The sequence below is a fragment of the Nerophis ophidion genome, linkage group LG26, assembly GCF_033978795.1.
Source record: "Nerophis ophidion isolate RoL-2023_Sa linkage group LG26, RoL_Noph_v1.0, whole genome shotgun sequence".
NCBI classification, from domain to species: domain Eukaryota; kingdom Metazoa; phylum Chordata; class Actinopteri; order Syngnathiformes; family Syngnathidae; genus Nerophis; species Nerophis ophidion.
The window spans coordinates 30421576-30442922 of NC_084636.1; the positions used below are offsets into that span (position 1 = coordinate 30421576).

Here is a 21347-nt window from a genome sequence, read left to right on the forward strand (position 1 = left end):
AATAATTTAATTAACTTTTTTTTTTTATCAAATTACGATTAACCTATTTTCTTTTAATTGTACCCAGGAGAGCTCATTGGTCAACGCTCTTTATTATTAACTTTCTACTCCTATTCCCACCCACCTCAGGAGTTACACTCGCACACACACATACACACACGCACGCACGCACACACTCATTCTCACACAACACACCCACAGGTAACCCCTGAGGTGTCATCATTGACTATTTGAGAATTTATTTTTGATTATTATTATCTTTAGTGTTGACTTAATTTTTCAACTATATGTTACTCAGACAACTAGCACATAACATTATTCTGTGGGGGGGAAGAAAGACCCCACAATGTATGTCGTTTTGACGCCATACAGCCAAATTACAGATTCCATGTATGGGATTTGAACTCACTACTCCTGTATTAGGAGCCCACTGTGTTGACCATTGAGCTATCCTGGGTCCCGTTAAGGTAGGGTTTTCGCTCATATACAAATGTAATCAGTGAACTATGATCAATAGCAAACATAAAACAAGCTCTTCTAAGTGATGGATTTGAACCCAGTAGAACTGTGTGAGAGGCAGCAGTCTTAACCGTTGAGCTATCCTGGGTCCCATTTAAATGTGGTTTTCGCTCATATACAAATGTAATCAGTGAACTATAATCGAGCCAAAACAAAAAACAACATATTCAAAGTTATGGAGTTGAACCCAGTAGTCCTGTGTGAGAGATAGCAGTCTTAACCATTGAGCTATCAGATTTTGGTGGAGTTGCTTTTGGTGATCAAAGTATTTCTTTCTGTGGTCGGGTTTTCAGTACATCGCTTCTCAATAGTCAATAGGGGACGCAGATAACATTTGTGTATGGAAAAAAAATCAACTCTTCACAATATCAAGGATAGACCAAGGGTTAAGACTGCTGACTTGGAATAAAAGGTACTGGGTTGAAACCCCACTCCGGTTGATGGAATTTTGTTGTACTTCATCATACTTTACTGAGCCAGGAGTTTTCGATTACATTAGTGTATGGAACACAATCGGTGCTTCAAGAGACCCAAGATAGACCAGGGGTTATGTCTGCTGACTTGGTTTCAAAGTTACTGGTTTCGAATCCCGTTCTGGTTGATGGTATTTTATTTGTACCTCACCATACTTTACTGAGCCACGAGTTCTCGATTACATTTGTGTATGAAAAAAAATACTTACTCACCAAGACCCAGGATAGCTCAGTGGTTAAGACTGTTGGCTCTGATTCACCTAGAACCAAAATTACTGGGTTCAAGACCCTGCTCTGGTTGATGGTATTTTGTTTGGACCTCACCATATTTTACTGAGCCACGAGTCCTCGATTACATTTGTGTATGAAAAAAAATATCATTTTCACAAGACCCAGGATAGCCAGGTGGTTAAGACTGTTGGCTCTGGTTGACCTAGAACCAAAATTAATGGTTTCAAAACCCAGCTCTGGCTGATGGTATTTTGTTTGTACCTCACCATACTTTACTGAGCCACGAGTCCTCGATTACATTTGTGTATGAAAAAAATATTCTCTTCACAAGACCCAGGATTGCCTAGTGGTTAAGACTGTTGACTCCGGTTGAAGGGTGCTGGGTTCGAATCCTGGTTGGGTCGACATGTAATTTACAAATTTGGTTGGAGGCTTCAAGGTGACATAAAACTTGACTGTGTCACTTCTTGTATGTAATGTTAAAAAAAATTATTTAGTAAAGTTTTTTTTTTTATCCAATTACAATTAACCTATTTTCTTTTAATTGTACCCAGGAGAGCTCATTGGTCAACGCTCTTTATTATTAACTTTCTACTCCTATTCCCACCCACCTCAGGAGTTACACTCGCACACACACACACACACACGCATGCACACACACACACACCCACAGGTAACCCCTCAGGTGTCATCATTGACTATTTGAGAATTTATTTTTGATTATTATTATCTTTAGTGTTGACTTAATTTTTCAACTATATGTTACTCAGACTACTAGCACATAACATTATTCTGTGGGGGGGAAGAAAGACCCCACAATGTATGTCGTTTTGACGCCATACAGCCAAATTACAGATTCCATGTATGGGATTTGAACTCACTACCCCTGTATTAGGAGCCCACAGTGTTGACCATTGAGCTATCCTGGGTCCCGTTAAATCATGGTTTTCGCTCATATACAAATGTAATCAGTGAACTATGATCAATAAGAAACATAAAACAAGATCTTCTAAGTGATGGATTTGAACCCAGTAGAACTGTGTGAGAGGTAGCAGTCTTAACCATTGAGCTTTCCTGGGTCCCATTTAGATGTGGTTTTCGCTCATATACAAATGTAATCAGTGAACTATAATCGAGCCAAAACAAAAAACAATATCTTCCAAGTGATGGATTTGAACACAGTAGTCCTGTGTGAGAGGTAGCAGTCTTAACCATTGAGTTATCACATTTGGTTGGAACTGCTTTTGGTGATCAAAGTATTTCTTTCGGTGGTCGGGTTTTCGGTACATCGCTTGTCAATAGTCAATAGGGGACGCAGATAACATTTGTGTATGGAAGGAAATCAACTCTTCACAATACCAAGGATAGACCAAGGGTTAAGACTGCTGACTCGGAATGAAAGGTACTGGGTTCAAATCCCACTCCGGTTAATGGAATTTTGTTGTACTTCATCATACTTTACTGAGCCAGGAGTCCTTAATTACATTAGTGTATGGAACACAATCAGTACTTCAAGAGACCCAGGATAGACCAGGTGTTAAGTCTGCTCACTCGGATTCAAAGTTACTGTTTTCGAACCCCGCTCTGGTTGATGGTATTTTGTTTGTACCTCACCATACTTTACTGAGCCACGAGTCCTCGATTACATTTGTGTATGAAAAAAATATTTTCTCCACAAGACCCAGGATAGCTCAGTGGTTAAGACTGTTGGTTCTGGTTGACCTAGAACCACAATTACTGGGTTCAAGACCCAGCTCTGGTTGATGGTATTTTGTTTGTACCTCACCATACTTTACTGAGCCACGAGTCCTCGATTACATTTGTGTATGAAAAAAATATTTATTCATCAAGACCCAGGATAGCTCAGTGGTTAAGACTGTTGGCTCTGTTTGATCTAGAACCGAAATTATTGGATTCAAAACCCCGCTCTGGTTGATGGTGTTTTGTTTGTACCTCACCATACTTTACTGAGCCACGAGTCCTCGATTACATTTGTGTATGAAAAAAAATATCATCTCCACAAGACCCAGGATAGCCAGGTGGTTAAGACTGTTGACTCTGGTTGACCTAGAACCAAAATTACTGGGTTCAAAACCTCGCTCTGTTTGATGGTATTTAATTTGTACCTCACCATACTTTACTGAGCCACGAGTCCTCGATTACATTTGTGTATGAAAAAAATATTTTCTCCACAAGACCCAGGATAGCTCAGTGGTTAAGACTGTTGGTTCTGGTTGACCTAGAACCAAAATTACTGGGTTCAAGACCCAGCTCTGGTTGATGGTATTTTGTTTGTACCTCACCATACTTTACTGAGCCACGAGTCCTCGATTACATTTGTGTATGAAAAAAATATTTATTCATCAAGACCCAGGATAGCTCAGTGGTTAAGACTGTTGGCTCTGTTTGATCTAGAACCGAAATTATTGGATTCAAAACCCCGCTCTGGTTGATGGTGTTTTGTTTGTACCTCACCATACTTTACTGAGCCACGAGTCCTCGATTACATTTGTGTATGAAAAAAAATATCATCTCCACAAGACCCAGGATAGCCAGGTGGTTAAGACTGTTGACTCTGGTTGACCTAGAACCAAAATTACTGGGTTCAAAACCCCGCTCTGTTTGATGGTATTTAATTTGTACCTCACCATACTTTACTGAGCCACGAGTCCTCGATTACATTTGTGTATGAAAAAAATATTTTCTCCACAAGACCCAGGATAGCTCAGTGGTTAAGACTGTTGGCTCTGGTTGACCTAGAACCAAAATTACTGGGTTCAAGACCCAGCTCTGGTTGATGGTATTTTGTTTGTACCTCACCATACTTTACTGAGCCACGAGTCCTCGATTACATTTGTGTATGAAAAAAATATTTATTCACCAAGACCCAGGATAGCTCAGTGGTTAAGACTGTTGGCTCTGTTTGATCTAGAACCGAAATTACTGGTTTCAAGACCCCGCTCTGGTTGATGGTGTTTTGTTTGTACCTCACCGTACTTTACTGAGCCACGAGTCCTCGATTACATTTGTGTATGAAAAAAAATATCATCTCCACAAGACCCAGGATAGCCAGGTGGTTGAGACTGTTGACTATGGTTGACCTAGAACCAAAATTACTGGGTTCAAAACCCTGCTCTGTTTGATGGTATTTTGTTTGTACCTCACCATACTTTACTGAGCCAGGAGTCCTCGATTACATTTGTGTATGAAAAAAAATATCTCCACAACACCCAGGATAGCCCAGTGGTAAAGACTGTTGACCTATAACCAAAATTACTGGGTTCAAAACCCACCTCTGGTTGATGGTATTTTGTTTGTACCTCACCATACTTTACTGAGCCACGAGTCCTCGATTACATTTGTGTATGAAAAAAATATTTTCTCCACAAGACCCAGGATAGCTCAGTGGTTAGGACTGTTGGCTCTGGTTGACCTGGAACCAAAATTACTGGGTTCAAGACCCTGCTCTGTTTGATGGTATTTTGTTTGTACCTCACCATACTTTACTGAGCCACGAGTCCTCGATTACATTTGTGTATGAAAAAAAATATTGAAACCATAAGACCCAGGATGGCCCAGTGGTTAAGACTGTTGACTCCGGTTGAAGGGTGCTGGGTTCGAATCCTGGTTGAGTCGACATGTAATTTACGAATCTGGCTGAAAGCTTCAAGGTGACATATATTGTAACTTTGTCACTTCTCGCATGTAATGTTAAAAATAATAATTTAATTAACTTTTTTTTTTTATCCAATTACGATTAACCTATTTTCTTTTAATTGTACCCAGGAGAGCTCATTGGTCAACGCTCTTTATTATTAACTTTCTACTCCTATTCCCACCCACCTCAGGAGTTACACTCGCACACACACATACACACACGCACGCACGCACACACTCATTCTCACACAACACACCCACAGGTAACCCCTGAGGTGTCATCATTGACTATTTGAGAATTTATTTTTGATTATTATTATCTTTAGTGTTGACTTAATTTTTCAACTATATGTTACTCAGACAACTAGCACATAACATTATTCTGTGGGGGGGAAGAAAGACCCCACAATGTATGTCGTTTTGACGCCATACAGCCAAATTACAGATTCCATGTATGGGATTTGAACTCACTACTCCTGTATTAGGAGCCCACTGTGTTGACCATTGAGCTATCCTGGGTCCCGTTAAGGTAGGGTTTTCGCTCATATACAAATGTAATCAGTGAACTATGATCAATAGCAAACATAAAACAAGCTCTTCTAAGTGATGGATTTGAACCCAGTAGAACTGTGTGAGAGGCAGCAGTCTTAACCGTTGAGCTATCCTGGGTCCCATTTAAATGTGGTTTTCGCTCATATACAAATGTAATCAGTGAACTATAATCGAGCCAAAACAAAAAACAACATATTCAAAGTTATGGAGTTGAACCCAGTAGTCCTGTGTGAGAGATAGCAGTCTTAACCATTGAGCTATCAGATTTTGGTGGAGTTGCTTTTGGTGATCAAAGTATTTCTTTCTGTGGTCGGGTTTTCAGTACATCGCTTCTCAATAGTCAATAGGGGACGCAGATAACATTTGTGTATGGAAAAAAAATCAACTCTTCACAATATCAAGGATAGACCAAGGGTTAAGACTGCTGACTTGGAATAAAAGGTACTGGGTTGAAACCCCACTCCGGTTGATGGAATTTTGTTGTACTTCATCATACTTTACTGAGCCAGGAGTTTTCGATTACATTAGTGTATGGAACACAATCGGTGCTTCAAGAGACCCAAGATAGACCAGGGGTTATGTCTGCTGACTTGGTTTCAAAGTTACTGGTTTCGAATCCCGTTCTGGTTGATGGTATTTTATTTGTACCTCACCATACTTTACTGAGCCACGAGTTCTCGATTACATTTGTGTATGAAAAAAAATACTTACTCACCAAGACCCAGGATAGCTCAGTGGTTAAGACTGTTGGCTCTGATTCACCTAGAACCAAAATTACTGGGTTCAAGACCCTGCTCTGGTTGATGGTATTTTGTTTGGACCTCACCATATTTTACTGAGCCACGAGTCCTCGATTACATTTGTGTATGAAAAAAAATATCATTTTCACAAGACCCAGGATAGCCAGGTGGTTAAGACTGTTGGCTCTGGTTGACCTAGAACCAAAATTAATGGTTTCAAAACCCAGCTCTGGCTGATGGTATTTTGTTTGTACCTCACCATACTTTACTGAGCCACGAGTCCTCGATTACATTTGTGTATGAAAAAAATATTCTCTTCACAAGACCCAGGATTGCCTAGTGGTTAAGACTGTTGACTCCGGTTGAAGGGTGCTGGGTTCGAATCCTGGTTGGGTCGACATGTAATTTACAAATTTGGTTGGAGGCTTCAAGGTGACATAAAACTTGACTGTGTCACTTCTTGTATGTAATGTTAAAAAAAATAATTTAGTAAAGTTTTTTTTTTTATCCAATTACAATTAACCTATTTTCTTTTAATTGTACCCAGGAGAGCTCATTGGTCAACGCTCTTTATTATTAACTTTCTACTCCTATTCCCACCCACCTCAGGAGTTACACTCGCACACACACACACATACATACACACACGCACACACACAGGTAACCCCTGAGGTGTCATCATTGACTATTTGAGAATTTATTTTTGATTATTATTATCTTTAGTGTTGACTTAATTTTTCAACTATATGTTACTCAGACAACTAGCACATAACATTATTCTGTGGGGGGGAAGAAAGACCCCACAATGTATGTCGTTTTGACGCCATACAGCCAAATTACAGATTCCATGTATGGGATTTGAACTCACGACCACTGTATTAGGAGCCCGCGGTGTTGACCATTGAGCTATCCTGGGTCCCGTTAAGGTAGGGTTTTCGCTCATATACAAATGTAATCAGTGAACTATGATCAATAGGAAACATAAAACACGATCTTTTAAGTGATGGATTTGAACCCAGTAGAACTGCGTGAGAGGGAGCAGTCTTAACCATTGTGCTATCCTGGGTCCCATTTAGTTGTGGTTTTCGCTCATACTCAAATGTAATCAGTGAACTATAATCGAGCCAAAACAAAAAACAACATCTTCCAAGTTATGGAGTTGAACACAGTAGTCCTGTGTGAGAGGTAGCAGTCTTAACCATTGAGCTATCAGATTTTGGTGGAAATGCTTTTGGTGATCAAAGTATTTAATTCGGTGGTCGGGTTTTCAGTACATCGCTTGTCAATAGTCAATAGGGGACGCAGATAACATTTGTGTATGGAAAGAAATCAACTCTTCACAATACCAAGGATAGACCAAGGGTTAAGACTGCTGACTTGGAATGAAAGGTACTGGGTTCAAACCCCACTTCGATTGATGGAGTTTTGTTGTACTTCATCATACTTTACTGAGCCAGGAGTCCTCGATTACATTAGTGTATGGAACACAATCAGTCCTTCAAGAGACCCAGGATAGACCAGGGGTTAAGTCTGCGGACTTGTTTTCAAAGTTACTGGTTTCGAATCCCGCTCTGGTTGATGGTATTTTATTTGTACCTCACCATACTTTACTTAGCCACGAGTCCTCGATTACATTTGTGTATAAAAAAATATTTTCTCCACAAGCCCCAGGATAGCTCAGTGGTTAAGACTGTTGGCTCTGGTTGACCTAGAACCAAAATTACTGGGTTCAAGACCCAGCTCTGGTTGATGGTATTTTGTTTGTACCTCACCATACTTTACTGAGCCACGAGTCCTCGATTACATTAGTGTATGGAACACAATCAGTGCTCCAAGAGACCCAGGATAGACCAGGGGTTAAGTCTGCTGACTTGGTTTTAAAGTTACTGGTTTCGAATCCCGCTCTGGTTGATGGTATTTTATTTGTACCTCACCATACTTTACTGAGCCACGAGTCCTTGATTACATTTGTGTATGAAAAAAATATGTTCTCCACAAGACCCAGGGTAGCTCAGTGGTTAAGACTGTTGGCTCTGGTTGACCTAGAACCAAAATTACTGGGTTCAAGACCCAGCTCTGGTTGATGGTATTTTGTTTGTACCTCACCATACTTTACTGAGCCACGAGTCCTCGATTACATTTGTGTATGAAAAAAATGTTTCCTCCACAAGACCCAGGATAGCTCAGTGGTTAAGACTGTTGACTCTGGTTGACCTAGAACCAAAATTACTGGGTTCAAAACCCCGCTCTGGGTGATGGTATTTTGTTTGTACCTCACCATACTTTGCTGAGCCACGGGTCCTCGATTACATTTGTGTATGAAAAAAAAAAATTTCTCCACAGGACCCAGGATAGCTCAGTGGTTAAGACTGTTGGCTCTGATTGACCTAGAACCAAAATTACTTGGTTCAAGACCCTGCTCTGGTTGATGGTATTTTGTTTGTACCTCACCATACTTTACTGAGCCACGAGTCCTCGATTACATTTGTGTATGAAAAAAAATATCATTTCCACAAGACCCAGGATAGCCAGGTGGTTAAGACTGTTGTCTCTGGTTGACCTAGAACCAAAATTAATGGGTTCAAAACCCAGCTCTGGCTGATAGTATTTTGTTTGTACCTCACCATACTTTACTGAGCCACAAGTCCTCGATTACATTTGTGTATGAAAAAATACTCTCCTCACAAGACCCAGGATTGGCTAGTGGTTAAGACTGTTGACTCTGGTTGAAGGGTGCTGGGTTCGAATCCTGGTTGGGTCGACATGTAATTTACAATTCTGGTTGGAGGCATCAAGGTGACATATATTGTGACTGTGTCACTTCTCCCATGTAATGTTAAAAAAAATAATTTAATTAACTTTTTTTTTTTATCCAATTACGATTAACCTATTTTCTTTTAATTGTACCCAGGAGAGCTCATTGGTCAACGCTCTTTATTATTAACTTTCTACTCCTATTCCCACCCACCTCAGGAGTTACACTCGCACACACACGCACGCACGCACGCACGCACACACACACTCATTCTCACACAACACACCCACAGGTAACCCCTGAGGTGTCATCATTGACTATTTGAGAATTTATTTTTGATTATTATTATCTTTAGTGTTGACTTAATTTTTCAACTATATGTTACTCAGACAACTAGCACATAACATTATTCTGTGGGGGGGAAGAAAGACCCCACAATGTATGTCGTTTTGACGCCATACAGCCAAATTACAGATTCCATGTATGGGATTTGAACTCACTACCACTGCATTAGGAGCCCACAGTGTTGACCATTGAGCTATTCTGGGTCCCATTAAGGTAGGGTTTTCGCTCATATACAAATGTAATCAGTGAACTATGATCAATAGGAAACAAAAAACAAGACCTTCCAAGTTACAGATTTGAACCCAGTAGTACTGGGTGAGTGGCAGCAGTCTTAACTATCGAGCTATCCTGGGTCCCATTTGGACGTTGTTTTCGCTCATATACAAATGTAATCAGTGAACTATAATCGAGCCAAAACAAAAAACAACATCTTCCAAGTTATGGATTTGAACCCAGTAGTCCTGTGTGAGAGGTAGCAGTCTTAACCATTGAGCTATCAGATTTTGGTGGAGCTGCTTTTGGTGATCAAAGTATTTCTTTCGGTGGTCGGGTTTTCAGTACATCGCTTCTCAATAGTCAATAGGGGACGCAGATAACATTTGTGTATGGAAAGAAATCAAGTCTTCACAATACCAAGGATAGACCAAGGGTTAAGACTGCTGACTTGGAATGAAAGGTACTGGGTTTAACCCCCACTTCGATTGATGGAGTTTTGTTGTACTTCATCATACTTTACTGAGCCAGGAGTCCTCGATTACATTAGTGTATGGAACACAATCAGTGCTTCAAGAGACCCAGGATAGACCAGGGGTTAAGTCAGCTGACGTGGTTTCAAAGTTACTGGTTTCGAATCCCGCTCTGGTTGATGGTATTTTATTTGTACCTCACCATACTTTACTGAGCCACGAGTCCTCGATTACATTTGTGTATGAAAAAAAATATTGAATGCATAAGACCCAGGATAACTCAGAGGTTAAGACTGTTGACTCTGGTTGACCTAGAACCAAAATTACTGGGTTCATAACCCCGCTTGGTTGATTGTATTTTGTTTGTTCCTCACCATACTTTACTGAGCCACGAGTCCTCGATTACATTTGTGTATGAAAAAAAATATTATCTCCACAAGACCCAGGATAGCCAGGTGGTTAAGACTGTTGACTCTGGTTGACCTAGAACCAAAATTACTGGGTTCAAACCCCCTCTCTGGGTGATGGTATTTTGTTTGTACCTCACCATACTTTACTGAGCCACGAGTCCTCGATTACATTTGTGTATGAAAAAAATATTTTCTCCACAAGACCCAGGACAGCTCAGTGGTTAAGACTGTTGGCTCTGGTTGACCTAGAACCAAAATTACTGGGTTCAAGACCCAGCTCTGGTGGATGGTATTTTGTTTGTACCTCACCATACTTTACTGAGCCACGAGTCCTCGATTACATTTGTGTATGAAAAAAAAAAAATTTTTCACAAGACCCAGGATAGCTCAGTGGTTAAGACTGTTGGCTCTGGTTGACCTAGAACCAAAATTACTGGGTTCAAGACCCCGCTCTGGCTGACGGTATTTTGTTTGTACCTCACCATACTTTACTGAGCCACGAGTCCTCGATTACATTTGTGTATGAAAAAAAATATCCTCTCCACAAGACCCAGAATAGCTCAGTGGTTAAAACTATTGACTCTGGTTGACCTAGAACCAAAATTACTGGGTTCAAGACCCACCTCTGGTTGATGGTATTTTGTTTGTACCTCACCATACTTTACTGAGCCACGAGTCCTCAATTACATTTGTGTATGAAAAAAAAAAATTTCTCCACAGGACCCAGGATAGCTCAGTGGTTAAGACTGTTGGCTCTGGTTGACCTAGAACCAAAATTTCTGGGTTCAAGACCCTGCTCTGGTTGATGGTATTTTGTTTGTACCTCACCATACTTTACTGAGCCAGGAGTCCTCGATTACATTTGTGTAAGAAAAAAATATTCTCTTCACAAGACCCAGGATTGCCCAGTGGTTAAGACTGTTGACTCCGGTTGAAGGGTGCTGGGTTCGAATCCTGGTTGGGTCGACATGTAATTTACAAATCTTTCTGGAGGCTTCAAGGTGACATATATTGTGACTGTGTCACTTCTCCCATGTAATGTTAAAAATAATAATTTAGTAATTTTTTTTTTTTTATCCAATTACAATTAACCTATTTTCTTTTAATTGTACCCAGGAGAGCTCATTGGTCAACGCTCTTTATTATTTACTTTCTACTCCTATTCCCACCCACCTCAGGAGTTACACTCGCACACACACACACACACACACACTCATTCTCACACAACACACCCACAGGTAACCCCTGAGGTGTCATCATTGACTATTTGAGAATTTATTTTTGATTAATATTATCTTTAGTGTTGACTTAATTTTTTTAACTATATGTTACTCAGACAACTAGCACATAACATTATTCTGTGGGGGGGAAGAAACACCCCACAATGTATGTCGTTTTGACGCCATACAGCCAAATTACAGATTCCATGTATGGGATTTGAACTCACTACCACTGTATTAGGAGCCCACAGTGTTGACCATTGAGCTATCCTGGGTCCCACTAAGGCATGGTTTTCGCTCATATACAAATGTATGAACTATGATCAATAAGAAACCAAAAACAAGATCTTCCAAGGTTATGGATTTGAACCCAACAACACTGCGTGAGAGGCAGCAGTCTTAACCATTGAGCTATCCTGGGTCTTGCTGTTTTTAGAGGGCTTTATAGGCAAAATGGATCACATCCCCACCGTCTGCATCATTAACTGCCTCTTACTAGAAGTTTTTTAATATTTAGAACACACAGAAAGGGTAAAAATATGCGTGTTTCGTCTCACGTAAGGATTGTGAATGATAAGCAAAAAAGCTCAGTTCCCTTTTGTCTTCTTATGCGCACCATATGTTTTTATGCATATATTATCATATTACATACTTTTTTATAGTTGAAGTAATCAATCAATCAATCAATCAATGTTTACTTATATAGCCCTAAATCACTAGTGTCTCAAAGGGCTGCACAAACCACTACGACATCCTCGGTAGGCCCACATAAGGGCAAGGAAAACTCACACCCAGTGGGACGTCGGTGACAATGATGACTATGAGAACCTTGGAGAGGAGGAAAGCAATGGATGTCGAGCGGGTCCAACATGATACTGTGAAAGTTCAATCCATAATGGATCCAACACAGTCGCGAGAGTCCAGTCCAAAGCGGATCCAACACAGCAGCGAGAGTCCCGTTCACAGCGGAGCCAGCAGGAAACCATCCCAAGCGGAGGCGGATCAGCAGCGCAGAGATGTCCCCAGCCGATACACAGGCAAGCAGTACATGGCCACCGGATCGGACCGGACCCCCTCCACAAGGGAGAGTGGGACATAGGAGAAAAAGAAAAGAAACGGCAGATCAACTGGTCTAAAAAGGGAGTTTATTTAAAGGCTAGAGTATACAAATGAGTTTTAAGGTGAGACTTAAATGCTTCTACTGAGGTGGCATCTCGAACTGTTACCGGGAGGGCATTCCAGAGTACTGGAGCCCGAACGGAAAACGCTCTATAGCCCGCAGACTTTTTTTGGGCTTTGGGAATCACTAATAAGCCGGAGTCCTTTGAACGCAGATTTCTTGCCGTGACATATGGTACAATACAATCGGCAAGATAGGATGGAGCTAGACCGTGTAGTATTTTATACGTAAGTAAAAATAAGTAAGCGCTGCAAAGTAAAATAACATTTGTGTTTTAATATTGTCCCGCAGACATCCAGCAGGTGTCCGTGAAGAAAGAAGTAGAGGTTCCCTCAGAGCAACAGGAGAGGCGCTCCAATGCGGGGAAGGAGGAGCCAGGGCCCGCCTGCATCAAAGAGGAAGAGGAGGATCTGTGGGAGCAGTTTCAAGGGTTGGAGGAGGCCGACGTCACCGATTTGATGTCTCCAGGTGTCCCATATAAGAGTGAGGACGACGAAGATTATGATGGTGAGTTCCCACAGCTTCATCACAGTCAAAGTGAGGAGAACAGAGGCGCAGACCCCCAAATTCAACACATGACAACAGAAATTGTTGGAGACGAGATGTCAGACTCTTCTGAGACTGAGCTCAGTGGCGGGGACAAAGAACCTTTGGAGAGTAATGAGGACTCTAAAGGTGATTTGAGACATCACACTGACAGAAAAGCTTTTGCCTGCTCTGAATGTGGGAAATCGTTTAACAAAAGGGGAAGTCTGAATAGACACGTAAGAACACACACCGGAGAGAAACCTTTTGCTTGCCTAGTTTGCGCTAAAAGATTCTGTACAACTGATCAGATGAACAGACACTTGATGATACACACAGGAGAGAATCCTTTTTCATGTTCCGTTTGTGGGAAAAAATTCAAGAAGAAATACGAAATGATGTTACACATGAGAATACACACCGGAGAGAAACCTTTCACCTGCTCTGTTTGCGATAAGGGTTTCTCCAGAAAGCAGTATTTGACAATACACTTGAGATCCCATATGGAGGAAAAGCAATTTTCCTGCTCGCTTTGCACTAAAAAATTCACCAGTAAAAACTATTTCATGACACACATGAGAACACACACCGGGGAGAAACCGTTTAGTTGCGACGTGTGCGATAAAAGGTTCACGTATAAATACCAAGTTAGTAGACACAAGTGCGCAATGGTCATGGAAGCAGCAGGGACTTAAATGCACTTAAACTGTGATTGTACTAAATGTACTTTAAAACACAGCATGTTGTGGTGTTTTATGTTTTTAATTCTAAAGTTGTATAAAACGTGCATTTGTGTAAATAGTTAATATGACGCACAATAATATAGTAATGTTTTTTTTTTTACACATTACTGTCAATGGATTGTCATTTGGTGTTTTGATAAAATAAAATCACAGTAATTCTCCCCACTGTTGTATTTTTGTACAAATACGCAGGTGATGGTCTCCATGCTGACGGCCAATGATATCAAATTCCTAATTTAAATAGGGCGGGACCACTTTTTTGCACTTGGCCCACTAATCGTACTCACAACAGGAGCCGTTTACTGTAGTAGATATTTTCGTAAAAGACAGCAACCTTGTTATATTTTTGATGGGAACATTTTTCAAACATGTTAGATTATTCAAAGTGAAATCAAATTCTACTCATAGATCAATATTTTTTCAATATTATTGTTTCCTGTAGATCGAGTAGGCTCCTGTGTGAGGTGAACAAATTTGTATCGTCGGCAAAAATTATTTTATGAAAAGTTTCGAAGGAGTTTACGAAATCATTAAAGTATAGCAAGGGTAGGGAAACTATGGCTCGCGAGCCAGATGTGGCACTTTTGACGACTGTATCTGGTTCTCAGATTAATCTTAGCTGACATTGCTTAAAGGGGAACATTTTCACAATTTCAAAAGGGTTAAAAACAATAAAAATCAGTTCCCACTGGCTTGTTGTATTTTTTGAAATTTTTTTCAGAATTTTACCTGTCCCGGAATATCCCTAAATAAAGCTTTAAAGTGCCTTATTTTCGCTATCTTCGAAACCACTGTCCATTTCCCTGTGACGTCATACAGTGCTGCTAATGTAAACAAACAATGAGAATACCACAGCAAGATATAGCGACATTAGCTCGGATTCAAACTCGGATTTCAGCGGCTTAAGCGATTCAACAGATAACGCATGTATTGAAACAGATGGTCGGAGTATGGAGGCAGATAGCGAAAACGAAATTGAAGAAGAAATTGAAGCTATTGAGCAAATAGCTATTGACGCTATTCGGCCATAGCAAGGGTGTACCTAATGAATTGGCCCATAGCATGGCTGCCTTATTAGCATCGCCGGTAAAATGTGCGGACCAAACGATCAGGACTTTCGCATCTTGTGACACTGGAGCAACTTAAATCCGTCGATTGGTAAGTGTTTGTTTCGCATTAAATGTGGGTATGTAGTTTCAAATGTACATACAGCTAGCATAAATAGCATAGCATGTTAGCATCGATTAGCTGGCAGTCACGCCGTGACCAAATATGTCTGATTAGCACATAAGTCAACAACATCAACAAAACTCACTTTTGTGATTTCGTTGACGTAATCGTTGCAAATGCATCTGCAGGTTATCCATACATCTCTGTGCCATGTCTGTCTTAGCATCGCCGGTCAAACGTGAAGACACTTTGGTACATTCAATGGGGGTCTGGCGGCAGATTTCTTGCCAGTGGTGCAACTTGAATCCCTCCCTGTTAGTGTTGTTACACCCTCCGACAACACACTGACGAGGCATGATGTCTCCAAGGTTCCAAAAAATAGGCGAAAAAACGGAAAATAACAGAGCTGAGATGAAAATGGCGGCTGTATTACCTCAGTGACGTCACGTTCTGACGTTATCGCTAAAAGACCGATAAACAGAAAGGCGTTTAATTTGCCAAAATTCACCCATTTAGAGTTCGGAAATCGGTTAAAAAAATACATGGTCTTTTTTTCTGCAACATCAAGGTATATATTGACGCTTACATAGGTTTGGTGAGAATGTTCCCCTTTAACACGATAAGTAATGAATGAATCCGCTGGAAGTAACAGTGTTAAAAATAACGTTCAAATAATCAAACATTGTAATCCATCCATCCGTTTCCTACCGCACCTGTTCAAGGTTGCAGGTGGCTCAGCCAACCCCAGCTGTCCTTCGGGGTACAGGAGGGTCGCAATAACGGAAAGAAGTATTTAATTTATAATTGCTTAGCTTCAGAATAACAATGTTATTCAAAAGAACAAGAGACGTATTATACTCTAAACATGTTTGTCTTACTTAAAAATGCACACATTGTATTAAGTGTTAAAAAAAAATATTATGTGGCTCTTACAGAAATACATTTTACAATATTTGGATTTTATGGCTCTCTCAGCCAAAAAGGTTCCCGACCCCTGATGTTTTGGATGAAAAGGAGCATGCATGGGGTCATTCACAGCATGGCTACATAAACTAGCTGAATTCTGATTGGATACAAACTAAACTAAAAACAGCACTGGAATGTGCATAATATGACATGAAAATAATATGATTAATTTTAGATATTTATCAAAATAAAAATGGTATCTTTAATTATGATAATGATTTCTGGTTATGTTAGGCCAGCAGAGAAGGCCTTGCTGGCCTGTTATTATCCATCCATCCATCCATCCATTTTCTACCGCTTATTCCCTTTTGGGGTCGCGGGGGCGCTGGCGCCTATCTCAGCTACAATCGGGCGGAAGGCGGTGTACACCCTGGACAAGTCGCCACCTCATCGCAGGGCCTGTTATTAGAGACTTCTAAATTTTACTGCCTCATCATTATTTTTTTTTATTTAACATTCCTTGTTAAATGCATGTTTATGTTGTGTAAAGTACTCCTCCTGTTAAGTGACACAATTGGAAGTGTGCTTGTATATTATTCTTATTTATTCCAATTATTTCAGGGGTGTTCAAAGTGCGGCCCGCAGGTACATTTTTAACGGCCTCAAGGCACATTTTAAAAATACGATTGGAAATTTTTTTTAAACGTAAAAAGTGGTATAACGGAGCAAACGAGTGAAATGTAACAAGAAAATGTTGCAATGTTTACTCTAATAACACAAAGCTGCCATGCAGGCTGTTTCTTTCTTCAAAAAATAATAATGAATCAAAATCAATGTCGTTATGAATTATTGACCTATTCGAGGCTCCAATTACGTCACGTTAAATTTTCCACTTTTGAGATACTTTTTGGGAGAAAATCTTGCATATTTTGTGTTTGCCTTATAAAAAACTGAGCTGTCTTTTTTTAAAGAAGGGCCTAAAATTGACGGAGATTATTGTGTTTAAAGTAAACAGTAAAAAAATGTATAATTTATTTTTTAACACTTTAATGCAGTGTTTTTCAACCACTGTGCCGCGGCACACTAGTGCGCCATGAGATATTGCCTGGTGTGCCGTGGGAAATTATGCAACTTCACCTAATTGGTCCCCCCAAAATTTTTTGCAAACTGATAATTATAATCTGCCAATAATGTGCCGTTGCTTAGTGTCTGTGCTGAGAAGAACTCGGCAGCAGGTAGTTAATTGCTTTGTAAAAGTCGGAATTGTCGGGTGAGACTAGGATGGTTTGTTGTGATCCCAATATACAGAGCACAGCGTGCAGGTAAAAAAGGTATGTAATGATTAAACCCAAAATGAACAAAAGGGAAAGGAAAAGACTTTGCAAAACGAAAGTCAAACTGAACTTGCTACAAAGTAAACAAAGACGGAATGTTGGACGACAGCAAAAACTTACGGCGTCCACAAAGTACATCCGTACGGGGACGTGATAATTAACAATGTCCACACAAAGAAGGATCGCAACAATGTAAATAGCCTGGCACGCTAACACAAAGCAGGTGCAGGAAGACATGAAGCTGCTACAGGAAAACACCCACAAAACAGGAAAGGCCACCAAAATAAGAGTGCAAGCCAAAAACTAAAGCATCACACACAGGAAGACACCAACAAACTCAAAATAACGCACGACGAGTTACATTTTCTGCTGGTGAATGACAAAAATGTGCCTCGCCTCAAAAAAGGTTGAAAAACACTGCATTAATGAGTAGGACCCTTTTGGATCCCCAATAATTTTAGTGTGATTTATTTTTAAGTGTCAATGCTCAAAAAATAATAATGAACTAAAATTGATTGTGTTCTTAGTTATTGACATTTTTAAGGCTCCAATTATATAATCTCAAATATTCCACTTGAAAAAAATATTGGGTGATAATATTGTATATTTTGTGGGGTTTTTTTCCATCCAAAAACGGGGTTTTCTTTGACAAAAAGAGCATACAATTTAAATCTGTAAAATCATTATATTGAAAAAAAGACCTAATGTTGTTGATCTGGAGATTTAAAACTTGAATAACAATAAAACTAAATAATATTGAATAATGACACATTTTTAATTTTTTTTTTGACCAAAACCCTTTGGGGTTTTAAATGTATATTTAAATGTATATTTAATGTATATTTATTGAATTGGTTTTTAAAATAAAATAAAAATGTCAAAATGCCCCCCCGCTTGCTTTTTCAGTCTGCGGCCCTAAGTGGAAAAAGTTTGGACACCCCTTCACTATTCTAACTCCCAAGATGCTTTGCGCGTCCAGCTCTGAAATATATATTTCAACATGGCGGCAGAAACAGTGACTTTTTGAATTTATAAGTAATGTATAGATTAAAAAATAAAATAAAATAAAACATGTTACGCCGGGCATTTATAGCTTTGGTGTTGCGTCGCACTTACGTTTGTGATATATTACGAAACATCGATGATCGTAATGTTGAGCTACCTCCGTGCCGTCCTCTCCTCCTTAGCCGGATAAGGAGCCTCATAGCCGGCCTGTGCTGTCAGCTCTATGCACGGAGCTTTTTTTCCCAACGTTTGAAAGTAAACCCATAAATGTGTCGTTCATTTAAAAAATGACGAGACTTTATCGTGTAAATAATGAGCTTCTCATGTCACTGATTGCAGCCTTAAATTATCTTCTTTGTTGAATTTACATTAACATTATTTAGGCTATGAGTCCCTCTGCTGATCGAATTCCATATTACAGTCAGTTTAGCGCAGGGGTGTCCAAACTTTTTCCACTGAGGGCTGCAGACAGAAATCAAAATATGCGGGGGCCATTTTGATATTATTCTTATTTAAAAGCAATGCAATAGTTATTGTTTTTTTTTTGTTGCCTTTATGGCTTTCCTTAAGTTTGGTCCCTGGTGTCCGGAAAGGTCTCAGTCATAAAAATGTTAGAAATAACGCATTTAACGCTTAAATCTGTCGTTATAACGTTTTTTTTTTCTTTTTATGTTTGTGGCCTTTATGTCAAAACCATTATTAATATGGCAAACACACAAAATATGCAACATTTTCCCCCAAAACATTTCAAAGTGGAATATTTGACGTGAAGTAATTGGAACCCTAAATAGGTCAATAATTCATAACAATTAAAAAAAAAAAAAGTGTTGAAAATAAGCCAAATGTATATTTATTTATTTTTTTTACTTTTAACACTTAAGTCTGTAGATCTTTTGATTATAAGATTTCATCATTTTTTTCCATACTTTTTTGATTGTTTGATGCCCTTTTTGTGCAAGAAAACTTTGTTTGGCACAAAATATGCAATATTATCCCCCCAAAATATTTGAAAGTGTGTCCAAACTTTTTCCACTGAGGGCTGCAGACAGAAATCAAAATATGCGGGGGCCATTTTGATATTATTCTTATTTAAAAGCAATGCAATAGTTATTGTTTTTTTTTTGTTGCCTTTATGGCTTTCCTTAAGTTTGGTCCCTGGTCTCCGGAAGGGTCTCAGTCATAAAAATGTTAGAAATAACGCATTTAACGCTTAAATCTGTCGTTATAACGTTTTTTTTTTCTTTTTATGTTTGTGGCCTTTATGTCAAAACCATTATTAATATGGCAAACACACAAAATATGCAACATTTTCCCCCAAAACATTTCAAAGTGGAATATTTGACGTGAAGTAATTGGAACCCTAAATAGGTCAATAATTCATAACAATAAAAAAAAAAAGTATTGAAAATAAGCCAAATGTATATATATTTTTTTTTTTACTTTTAACACTTAAGTCTGTAGATCTTTTGATTATAAGATTTTATCATTTTTTCCCATACTTTTTTGTTTGTTTGATGCCCTTTTTGTGCAAGAAAACTTTGTTTGGCACAAAATATGCAATATTATCCCCCCAAAATATTTGAAAGTGTGTCCAAACTTTTTCCACTGAGGGCTGCAGACAGAAATCAAAATATGCGGGGGCCATTTTGATATTATTCTTATTTAAAAGCAATACAATAGTTATTGTTTTTTTTTTTTGTTGCCTTTATGGCTTTCCTTAAGTTTGGTCCCCGGTCTCCGGAAGGGTCTCAGTCATAAAAATGTTAGAAATAACGCATTTAACGCTTAAATCTCGAGATCAACTTCAGGTCTGTCTGTCGTTATAACGTTTTTTTTTTCTTTTCATTTTATGTTTGTGGCCTTTATGTCAAAACCATTATTAATATGGCAAACACACAAAATATGCAACATTTTCCCCCAAAACATTTCAAAGTGGAATATTTGACGTGAAGTAATTGGAACCCTAAATAGGTCAATAATTCATAACAATAAAAAAAAAAAAAGTGTGGAAAATAAGCCAAATGTATATTTATTTATTTTTTTACTTTTAACACTTAAGTCCGTAGATCTTTTGATTATAAGATTTTATCATTTTTTCCCATACTTTTTTGTTTGTTTGATGCCCTTTTTGTGAAAGAAAACTTTGTTTGGCACAAAATATGAAATATTATCCCCCCAAAATATTTGAAAGTGTGTCCAAACTTTTTCCACTGAGGGCTGCAGACAGAAATCAAAAATGCGGGGGCCATTTTGATATTATTCTTATTTAAAAGCCATACAATAGTTATTGTTTTTTTTTGTTGCCTTTATGGCTTTCCTTAAGTTTGGTCCCCGGTCTCCGGAAGGGTCTCAGTCATAAAAATGTTAGAAATAACGCTTTTAACGCTTAAATCTGTCGTTATAATGTTTTTTTTTTCTTTTCTTTTTATGTTTGTGGCCTTTATGTCAAAACCATTATTAATATGGCAAACACACAAAATATGCAACATTTTCCCCCAAAACATTTCAAAGTGGAATATTTGACGTGAAGTAATTGGAACCCTAAATAGGTCAATAATTCATAACAATTAAAAAAAAAAAGTGTTGAAAATAAACCAAATGTATATTTATTTATTTTTTTAACTTTTAACATTTAAGTCTGTAGATCTTTTGATTATAAGATTTTATCATTTTTTCCATACTTTTTGGTTTGTTTGATGCCCTTTTTGTACAAGAAAACTTTGTTTGGCACAAAATATGCAATATTATCCCCCCAAAATATTTGAAAGTGTGTCCAAACTTTTTCCACTGAGGGCTGCAGACAGAAATCAAAATATGCGGGGGCCATTTTGATATTATTCTTATTTAAAAGCAATACAATAGTTATTGGGTTTTTTTTTTGTTGCCTTTATGGCTT

General features: G+C 38.8%; 1 protein-coding gene across 2 annotated transcripts in view; it reads left to right on the top strand.

The window, feature by feature from the left end:
- The window catches only part of LOC133543929 (zinc finger protein 391-like), a 40728-nt gene that overhangs the window by 6688 nt on the left and 12693 nt on the right, over positions 1–21347 (top strand). The window contains exon 2 of one of the 2 annotated variants that reach the window (XM_061888851.1): positions 13060–13275. In XM_061888851.1, coding sequence (XP_061744835.1) covers positions 13060–13275 — 216 coding nt within the window. Of the gene's footprint in view, positions 1–13059; positions 14371–21347 lie in introns of those variants that run through there. The other variant, XM_061888852.1, reaches the window with a different exon arrangement.